Source organism: Pezoporus wallicus, unplaced genomic scaffold (genome assembly GCF_028554395.1).
Source record: "Pezoporus wallicus isolate ANWC-B61680 ecotype Strahan unplaced genomic scaffold, APGP_CSIRO_Pwel_v1 contig_5261, whole genome shotgun sequence".
Classification (NCBI taxonomy): domain Eukaryota; kingdom Metazoa; phylum Chordata; class Aves; order Psittaciformes; family Psittacidae; genus Pezoporus; species Pezoporus wallicus.
The window spans coordinates 8,735,914-8,745,642 of record NW_026642423.1 but is presented as its reverse complement, the minus strand read 5'-3'; the positions used below and the strand labels follow the sequence as shown (position 1 = coordinate 8,745,642).

The 9,729-nt window shown below is 56.1% G+C and overlaps 1 protein-coding gene across 1 annotated transcript; it reads right to left on the bottom strand.

The window, feature by feature from the left end:
• Positions 1-557: 557 nt before the first annotated feature.
• On the bottom strand, positions 558-4,478 carry EN1 (engrailed homeobox 1). Its single transcript, XM_057430243.1, has 2 exons — positions 3,708-4,478; positions 558-1,058 (listed from the first exon to the last, which is right to left on the bottom strand). The coding sequence occupies exons 1-2, from the start codon at positions 4,363-4,365 to the stop codon at positions 742-744; spliced, it is 975 nt and encodes a 324-aa protein (XP_057286226.1). The 5' UTR covers positions 4,366-4,478; the 3' UTR covers positions 558-741.
• Positions 4,479-9,729: the final 5,251 nt, after the last annotated feature.

The following is a 9,729-nucleotide window of genomic DNA, read 5'->3' as shown; positions in this document are numbered from 1 at the left end:
AACAACAAACGAAGGTCTCAAGGTTTTAAGCAAAGGATGAGCAGTTTAAAAATTGCCGCACTGTTCTATCGAAAACAAAACCTAAACACGCCTCTGCAATGGCACTATATACACAGCATATCGTGTATATATATATATTTATTTTTTATATTTTTGTATATATATACATATATACAAACGTCCACACACTAAAACAAAGAATTACAGGCACTCTGGATCCTGAACACAGTCTACACTTTATTTCAGACTACAGATTTCTGAACATAATAAAATCTTTGGCTTGTAGCGGCGGGTTCAGTCTCGCAGTCTGTGGATCAGAACATTTTTATTTTTTTTTCCTCAGGAAAAATAAAAAGACAGAAATTCACACACGCACACAAAAGAAATGAGATCAAACGAAAGATCGGAAAAGTCGGACAATTGCTGTAAAACAAGAGCGACGGACATCGAGAGAAAAAAATAAAAATAAAAGAAAGCAAACAAAATGAACAAACAAAAGAGGGGGGAAGAGATAGAAGGGGAAACTTTCCAGCAAATAGAGATCGCTACACATATTTCTTACCTGAAATTAAATATATACAAGGTCATATGCTGTTTGGCTATATATTTTTTTTTTAAGTGTTCATATTTTTTTTCGTGATTGGAGTCCTTATACTATGGATAGACAATAGATCTGCTTTTAAATAACACCTGTCTGCCTCCCGGCCGGCGGGCCGGCGCCGCGGCTCTGGGCTGGGGGGGTCATTCGCTCTCCTCTTTGTCCTGCACGGTAGTGGTGGAGTGGTTGTAGAGTCCCTGGGCCATGAGGTGCAGCGCCAGTCCGTTCTTGATGCCCGTCGCTTTTTTGATCTTAGCTCGTTTGTTCTGGAACCAGATCTTGATCTGGGACTCGTTGAGGCTGAGCTCCTGGGCCAGACTCTGCCGCCGCTGCTCCGTGATGTATCGGTTCGCCTGGAACTCCGCCTTCAGCCGCTGTAGCTGCTCGGCTGTGAACGCCGTCCGCGGCCGCTTGTCCTCCTTCTCCGTCTTCTTCTTCTTAAGCTTCCTGGTGCGGGGGCCTGCGGGCAGGGTACACACATGCCGCTGGGCAGGGCAGGGCCGCGCCGCCGAGCGACCGACCAACCGACCGCCGCCCCCCCCCCCCCCCCCCCCCCCCCCCCCCCCATCCACCGCCGGCCGCCGGAAAAATGGCCGACGGCGAATTTATGCCGGTCCCGTGTACCCCGTCCTCCACATATCCCTAATCCCGGCACCGCAGTCCCCATTACAGCGGAGAGAAGGATGGGGAAGGAGAGGCAAGGTCGGGGCCGAGAGCGTCGCACCAACCGCGTACCCCCCACCGAGCCGGCCCCGCCGGTACCTGCAGTGCTCCTATCGCCCCCCGCCCCGACACAAGTCGGGAAGCCGCTCCCCCGCCTCGGCAGGACGAGCCGCTCTCCCCTCTGTACGGCCCGACACCGGAGTCCGCCGGCCGGGCACTCCGCCGGGCAGCGCAGGGGGCGAGGGCCCCGCAAGCCGGCACCGCGGAGCCGCCGGGAGCAGCAGCCTGGCCGGGGGCTGCGCCAGTCTCTTTGGGGTGGGGCGGGGGGGAACAACCCCCACCGCATGGGCGGCCCAGTCCCGGGGGAGCCTGCTCCTCCACCACTCCAGAGTCCAGACGATGCCCGGTCCGGGATGGCCAGCGGCCGATCTTTGCCAAGGAGCCCCGGCTCCGCCTGCGACTCCCTCCACGAACCTCAGTCTAAAGCAGTGCCACCCCCGCCCCAGGCCTGGATGGGGCCGTGCGAAGTGTCACAGAGCTCGCCGGGAAGCAGCCCGGCTCCGGGCCGCATTCTGATGGCAGTCCCCGGCCGGGGGAGGGAGGTACCCCAGGTGCTCTGCACGCCAACCCGGCCCGGCCAGGGGGGAGCAGAAAAGGGTCGGAGCCCTTAAGAGGAGGAGAGAATGATCTACAAAAATCACCCGACAGATGCCTGGCTCGGCGGGCGGTCCCGGGTCCTCAGCCCCCCGCCAGCAGCAGCCGCAGCCGGCAAGGCCTTCTGGCCGCCGAGTAGGCCGAAAGCTTCTCTCCTCCTCTCCCGGCGCAGACCTTCCCCAGGAGGGGAGTTCCCCGCGTCTCGGTGGTGTCTGCTGGCAGGGAGAGGGAAGGGGCCCGGCGGGATGCTCCCGGGCTTGGCCGGCGGAGGGGCAGAGGATGAGGGGAGGGAGTCGCTGTGCTCCAGTACCTTGCAGCGGGGTGCCGGCGCCTCCGACTACTGCAGCCCGCTGGTCGCCGAAGCAGGGAGAAGCGGCTGGGACCAGCGGACAGCTCTGAGCACAACAAAGAGGGCGACTGAGCAAAGCCGAGCCGCACCAACCTGCCCTCGCCCTTCTTTCTCCTCTCCGGACTGGGGCAAGGAGAAACCTTCAATGAGGATATAGAGGAATAATCCTATGTCCGAAGAAAGGGAAGGAGAGGAAACGAAGGCGCAAGTGCAAAACGCCTGGCGCACGGAGGCCCTGGGAATCTGTAGCAAAACAGCCGTGGCCGGGCCGGCCGGGAGCGACGGCCACGCTGTCTGACAGCTCTATCACTCCATCAATCACAGGGGTCAATCAAAGTGGCTTTTCTGAGTTTCAAGTCGCTGGACGTGTCAATAACAGGGGATGGAGATGGCTAGGTAGGAAGCGCCGCATTGACCGCAACCAGCAAGCCGCAAAGCCGAGCTGGGGCCGGCCATAGCCGCCTTCTCCGCGTCCTGAAACGACCCCGGGGAAGCCGGCCCCGTGTCCCAGGCGAGGCACAGGGGAGCCGAACCCGGCCCCGGCTAGCGGATCCCTGGCTGCTGGCCTCAGGAGTCAAAGGGGAGCCCTCTCTCCTCGCCTTCTGCTTCTTTCAAAAAAAAAAAAAAAAAAAAAAAAATTGGAAACAGAAACTAACGGTGATGAAACAAGGGGCTGCCGGGGCATGTGGGGGAGTTTTAAGTTCCTTGAAGGGGCGACAGAACGGGCTGAGGCCGGAGAGCCGGGCAGGCGGCTCCCACCGGGGCAGCCCCAGGCAGAGGCACGTCCCCTCCCGAGAGCCGGGCCTCATACCACGGCCGGGAGCACCGGCTCCCGCGGCAAAGCGCGGCCTAAGGGCCTCAGACTCGTTGCAGAGGGCCCGGTAAACAGCCTCTCCGCCACCTTCCTAAAAAAAACCCACTAAATATTTTTCTTCTCTTTCTGAGCAAACAGATCTCGGCACGTACCTCCAGCAGCCACTCAACATGTGGCTCAGGACTCGCCCCCGCCGCCACCCCTGAAAGGCCACTAGCACCCAGGGAAAAAATAAAAGGGGACAAATAGCCCCCAGACACGGAAGCAGCCGAATCCGCGGCCGTTTTTCGCAGCGCTCCCGCCCCACGCCGCCGCGCTGCGAAAGAACCCAGGCTGCGGGGTTGAAGGGGTCGCTCCCCGCCGGGTCTCCGCATGAAAACGCGGCCGAATCGGAGCCCCGGCGTCACATTCAAATTTGGGAGATTCGGAGGAGGAAGGAGGGGTGGTTGGGGGGAGCACGCGTTTCCTCTCTCCCCGGGTGACCCAAGACCATCCCCCCTCCCCGCGCCGCCCCACGCGAGGTCTTTAGCAGGCCGGGAGCCAAAGCAAAGGGGAAGAGGGAAGGGAGGGGGGGGGGACACGACCTTGTCACGATTTTAACAGCTCCCAGATGCGCCGCGGTTCCTTACCCGAGGACGGTCTGTCTGAATACCTAGTGCAGTAGACCCAGGCAGGCCACACCAGCGGCTGTTGCGAGTCGGGCTTTATAACAGGTCCTCCATTATTAGAGCCCATGAGGAGGATGGCGGGGCTGCCGTGCTCCCCGTACTTCGCCGGGTGAGTCTCGCCCCCGTCAGCGGGGGGCTTGACCGTCCCCGACGCCCCCGCCGCCGCTGTCGCCGCGGCGGGGCTGGCTTTGGCGGCTGCTGGCGGCGGTGGCGGCGCGGGGCCGTCAGGACGGCAGTTCGAGTCCGGGCACAGGAGGGAGGGCGGGTTGGGCGGCCGGGCCAGCAGCGGGTTGACGTTTTCTCTACCTGAGCTCTGCCCCCGGTCTCCGTCCCGCTCCCGGCTGCCTCCTCCGCCGCCGGCCGGCGCGGGCGGCTCCTTCTTGCAGCCGAAGTCCGGCCTCAGGATGTTGTCGATGAAGAAGTTGGTGGTTCGGTGGGGCGGCGGTGGGGGGGGCGGCGGGTGGCGGCGACGGGGCAGGGGCAGGGAGCAGGGCGCGGCGGGGGAGGCGGGCGCGGGGCTCGGGGACACAGGCACGCTCTCTCCATCGCTGCCGCTGCCGCTGCTCGCCGGGCCAGGCGCCGCTTCTCGGTGGCCGTGCCCCTCCGGCGGCTCTTCCATGCTCAGCCCCCGCCACGGAGCTCGCTGCCTCCTTTCCCCCCCACCCACCCGCTTTACACCCACCCCACTTTGCCGGTGGGTGGCGGGGTGGAAAAGGGGGAAGAAAAATATGAGAAAAATATATCTATTAAAAAGAAAAAGAAAGAATGAGGGAGAGAAAAAAAGAAAAAAAGAAAAAAAAAATCCACTTGTTGGGCTGGAGCTGAGATGTTTTTTCTCCCCCTTGCACGGATGGATCCAAAACCGGGGAGACACTCGAGAGCTTCTCTCCCCCTTCTCCCGATCAGCTTATATTTCCATCAAAAAAAAAAAAAAAAGTGAAAAAAGAAACCCCCCTACACTGACCCCACAAAAGTGTGCGGCGGCAGCTCCGCTCGGGCCCCAAAAAACCCGCCCCAACAAAAGCCGTCAAAATCTGCCCATCGCCCCGCCGCCGCGGCTGCTCCGCGCTCCCCGCTGTCACGCTCCGCTCTGCCCACGCCGCGGCTGCTGGGGCCCGTCCCTGCCAGCGCCCTGCTGCCCGCCGACCGGGCCGGGATATTAGTAATTAATTTTTTATATATATATTTTCCCTTTTTTTTTGGTGGTTTGGGTATTTTTTTTGCCTTGAAAAAAAAATTAAAATTAAAAAAAAAAAAAAGCCCAAATCTCTGACAGCTCCGGTCCGTGCAACAAACTCTCCCTAAAAAATCCCTCAGCCACACTTTTTTCACTCGCACCGGAAGCACGTGAGGTGGCCCCGCACGTGGGGACGGCCAATGGCGCGGCGCCGCCGCCGCTGACACCCCGCGCAGCCGCCAATGGGCGCCCGTCGGGCCGCCGAGATAAATACCGCGTGGGGACGGACCGGACGGGACGGGACAGGGCGCGACGGGGCGGAGGCACCGGCACCGGGCCCCGCCGACAACGGTGTACAGGCACCCCCCAACCCCCGCCCAGCCCTGTAAACAACTTCTTCCAGCCGCGTCGTGTCTTGCGCTGAAGTTGGTCATCGGCCGCTTCCCTATCGCCCCCCCCAAATAATACCCCCCTCCCCCGAAATCTCTTGAGTCCTCTTTTCGTCTTTTGCGCTTCTTTTTCTACTCCCCCGCAGCCGGGTTTGGCAGCGAGGAGAGGTGGCGAGCGCGATGAGGGTTGCGAGGCATCAAAACTTCTTTTTGAGGAATGAAAATTATTATTAATAGCAATAGTAATAACAATAAATAAAGGCAGGAGCCGCTGCCGGGGTGAGCTGGTCTTAACAGCTGCAGCCGCTCGACTGGTTTGTTCCTCTGTTGGGATTTTGGGTTGTCTTTTTTTCATTCTTCGGAATATGAAGCAAATTAGCTGACAGGTCACAGCTCAGTTCGTATCGTCTGTTTGGGTTAGGTTTGCTGCTTTCTTTTTCATGTTTTCTTGTTTCTTTGTTTTGTTTTTTTTTGTTGTTGTGTTTTTGGGGGGGGTTGGGGGGATTTTTTTTTTCCCTGGATGTTTCTGGGGGGTGGGGTTGGGTGGGGTTTTTTTGTATTTGTTTTGGGTGGTTGTTTTTTTTTTTTGCCCGGCAAAGAGTGAGCACCTCGCCTCACGTGTAGAGCCAGAAGGGAAATTCAAAGGATTTTAGAAGCTGGAAGCAAAAAGCCACTCTTTGGGGACTGATGAAGCTCTTATAGAAAATAATTTGCAGAAAAGAAAAAGTACAAATGCCCTGAGCCCAGTTTGGATTTTGCTGGACTGCCAGGGCCGAGCTAGGCGCCATAGGAAGGGTGGCTCTGCCGCCGTCGGTACCTCCAAACCGGCTGCTCCCTGCGTGGAGGTTCTGCTGCCCTGGAGAGGGAAAATGTCGGTGTCCCCACGAACGGACACGAGGGGGTGGGGCTCCCACGACATCTCAAGTTTTACACGACAGCGTGTCCCAACGGGCCGGGGGCTCCGAGGCCCGGTCGCTTCCCGGACGACCGCAGACACCTGCTCCGGGCCGGAGACGCTCCCCGGCCCGCGGCTGCTTCCCGGGTATGCGGAAAGAGCAACTCCCGGCGTTTTCTCCTTCTGACGTAACAGAAAATCCCCATCTTCTTCCCCTCCTCAAAACGGCGGCCGGGCAGCAGGGTTGAGGAGGCCGCGGTGTCCCGCGCTCTGCTCTGCGCCGCTCCGCGCCCTTCCGTGGGCCGGTCCGCGTCACTCGCCGCCGCCTATGTATTCTGTGTGTGCACGAGTGCGTGCTCAACCCCCCATACCAGCATGTGTCTGTGTCCCGGCGCTCCCCGGCAGGCTGAGACGCAGTGCCTGCAGCGGCCGGTCCCCTCCTCGCCCCGCCGGCCCAGCCCGGCTCTTCCTTCCTCGGAAGCCGCTCGGGAGGCGGCCCGGCACGGGGTTCCGCTTTCGGGAGATAACCGGCACCGGGAGCTGGAGGAGACACCTCCGGGGCCCGGCAGCAGCTCCCCCGGTTACCGGGCAGCGTGTGTGTGCTCCTATCTCCGAAGCACGATAGTTGTTTTCCCCACCGGGAAAACGTTACCGAATTGTTACTTCCAGTCATACAATAATCCCCTAAAATAATAGCTGGCGAAACACAATCAGCCCCAGAATCAAGAGCTTCATCCGCAATTAAATGAATGTTAGCCCCCCCCCCCCCGCATTCACAATATCATATCATTTACTCGCACCGAAATTGGGTTTATTTATATTTAAGTTAGCAAAATTGAAATCTTTATCCCAAAAGCGAGCGTGGGTACTTAATTAAATTCTAATTAGGACACTATCAATATCCCATTTAGCCACGTAGCCTTTGTGAGCCGCGGTCCCTTTCAGAGCTGTAAATGGGGGCTCGCTGCCTTATCTCTCCTGCAAGAGACGCCTTGAGAAGGGCTGCAAAAGATAATTTATAGGTTTTAATTACTCTTCATTCCGCCTGATCAGCTTGGCGTTCATCACAGGACGGCGAATAAAACCTGGTCAAAAGCACTGTCACTATTCCCTGGCAAGACGCTTAATCAAAGTAAGCAGGGCCATATTACACGCTGCGAGCTTCTTCACGTAATTTCCCAGCTGCTGATAAAGCTAGTTGAATAATGCTGCAGTCCTTCGGAGACACCATTTACAGAAATGACTTTATTGACGGCTTAACGTCGGTAATTCATTTTACCTTTCATGTATTGGGAGCCCGGATTTGTTACAGTAATAGGATGATAAATGTCCTGGCGGCCCTATAGCTTTTATTATTGAATACAATACACACACCCATCCTTAAATGTTCCAAAATTGGGTAACAAAAGGGAGAGAGAGAGAAATCGAAGCCTTTAACTATCTAATTTGCCTTCCCGAGGGCGGGGGGGGGGGGGGGGGGGGAGGAGGGAAGGAAGGGGGGGGGGGGGGGGGGGGTGCGAAGTGTGTGCGTGTATGTATGTGTGGGTGTATGTAGGGGGGGATTATTTCATCTGGAATCCTCCCTTCTTCTAGAAACTGGTCTGGATTTTAAAGGCTTCTCTATAAATCGAGTAGGTTTGTGTACGGAAGGGGTGGGGGATCGCCTCAATGAATAAGGAGGGGTTAAAGGAAAAGACGATATACATTTCCAGGATGGATATTTTTTCCACCGCGACTCTTCCTATCGAAATAGATAAATATTACTCTCCGGTTTGCAGATACAGTAATCGGAGTAGTATGTCTGCACCGTGCCGTAAAGACGGAGGCTTAAAACAAATAATACTCCCTTCTCAGAAAAAAGTTCACTCTGTGACTTGTGGGCGCCGCCGGGTTTCGGAGTGCCCGTCAAAGGGATCCGGCCCCGCGGAGCCCCACGCCCTCTGCCGTCGTGGGGCTTAGCGTACGGAGCAGTCTCCCGCACGGGAACCGGGAGCTGGGCTTCGGGGCTCGCTGCCCCTCGGAAGTGCCCTGGTGCGGTCTGAGCCTCTTGCAGGACGATGTCCCCACCGGCTCCCAGCTGCGGCGCTTGGGTCTGTCGTCCCCCCGTCCCCCCCCCTGGCGTAGATAGAGAAGATGAAATCCAGGAGGGTGAAAGCAGCCGAGGGGCGGCGGGGCCGGGGACCCGGGCCCTGGTGCCAGCCGCCGGGTTGCGGGGAGGAAGCCCGCACTGCTCCCGTCTCTGCGGCGACCTCAGCCTCTTCGGAAACTGGCCGGAATGATTTCTCCGATTTCGTTGCATTTACTTTCTTTTCTTCTTGTTATTCTTTTCTTTTTATTCTGTTTGAGAGAGGCCACCAAAGGGAGGAGATTTTAAAATTTAAATTAAAAATAAAATTAAAAGAGTATCAGAATTCCTTCGCACCATTTTTTTTTTTTTCCGGCGCCCTTATAGGAAGGAGGAAGTATAGAAACGTGGTTAATATACGCTGTGGTAATCCTATTTCTAGGTCTAGATCAGATCTCATTGGGGCCTTTGCTGAAGGACATAAATGAGTTGTTCTAATACAATAGATTTCATCCTTCCTACAGGGACTGGCTGACCAGAGGTTTTGTTAAAAGTGAATACGAATAGATTTCTGCTACAAGTGCAGCATTATTATTATGAGCTGTAAGGTCAGACTATACATTCCGGGTCCCCAAAGCCTATAGACCCTGGGAAAGGCGCGGGATATACCACGTCATTGTACCTGACAGTCTCTTCAATAGACTAATTCAATTATCGCTTGGGGATTCAGTCTTCATTGAAAGCAATAATAGCAGTATAATTCGTTGGTAAATAGGTATTGGAAGCAGCCTCGCTCGAAACATTTTTGGGGGGGCACAGGTTTATATCTCTTGGGTACCCAAATCACACCCGTACACACGCAGGGAAGGAAGAAGTGGTAGGTTTTAGGGGCAAGGAGGGCCGGGCTGTGGGGAGACGCGGTGTCGCCGCAGCCCCGCAGTTCCGACCCGGGCGGATAGGACCGCCACCCCGCTCCCCCGAGAAGTTCCCGGGGCGCCGAGAACGTGGTGCCCTGGAGTCCTGGTGTACGGTTATGAATCAATTACTATCCGGGACCACCCCTGCCCCAGCAATGCAGACCGGATCTCAAGTCACAGGGAACTGTAGGAAAGTTTTTTTATTTACTTCATTGTCTCTCCCAGCTTCCCAAGGGGGACGGAGACGAAAACATCCCACAGAAGTTTCTGGGAAGAGGAGGGAAAACTGTCTTTTTCATTCTCAGAGATATTATTGGTCTGTTTCACCTTTTACAAAGGGGAAAAAAAAAAAGAAAAAAAAAAAAAGGAAGGAAGAAAGAAAAAAGAAATATAAAAAGCAAAAGGGGAAAGAAAAATGAAAAGAAAAAGGGAAAGGGTGAGAACAACAAAAAAAGGGAAAAGAAAAGAAAAGAAAGAAAAAAAGTAAAAGAAAAAGAAAAGAAAAGAAAAGAAAAGAAAAGAAAAGAGAAAAGAAAAGAA

Bases quoted from the DNA above. Each gene is read 5' to 3' on its own strand.
- EN1 (XM_057430243.1), bottom strand. From the start codon at position 4,365: ATGGAAGAGCCGCCGGAGGGGCACGGCCACCGAGAAGCGGCGCCTGGC. The intron at 1,059-3,707 runs GTAAGGAACCGC...CCCTGCCCGCAG, and splicing joins TTCAGACAGACCGTCCTCGG to GCCCCCGCACCAGGAAGCTT.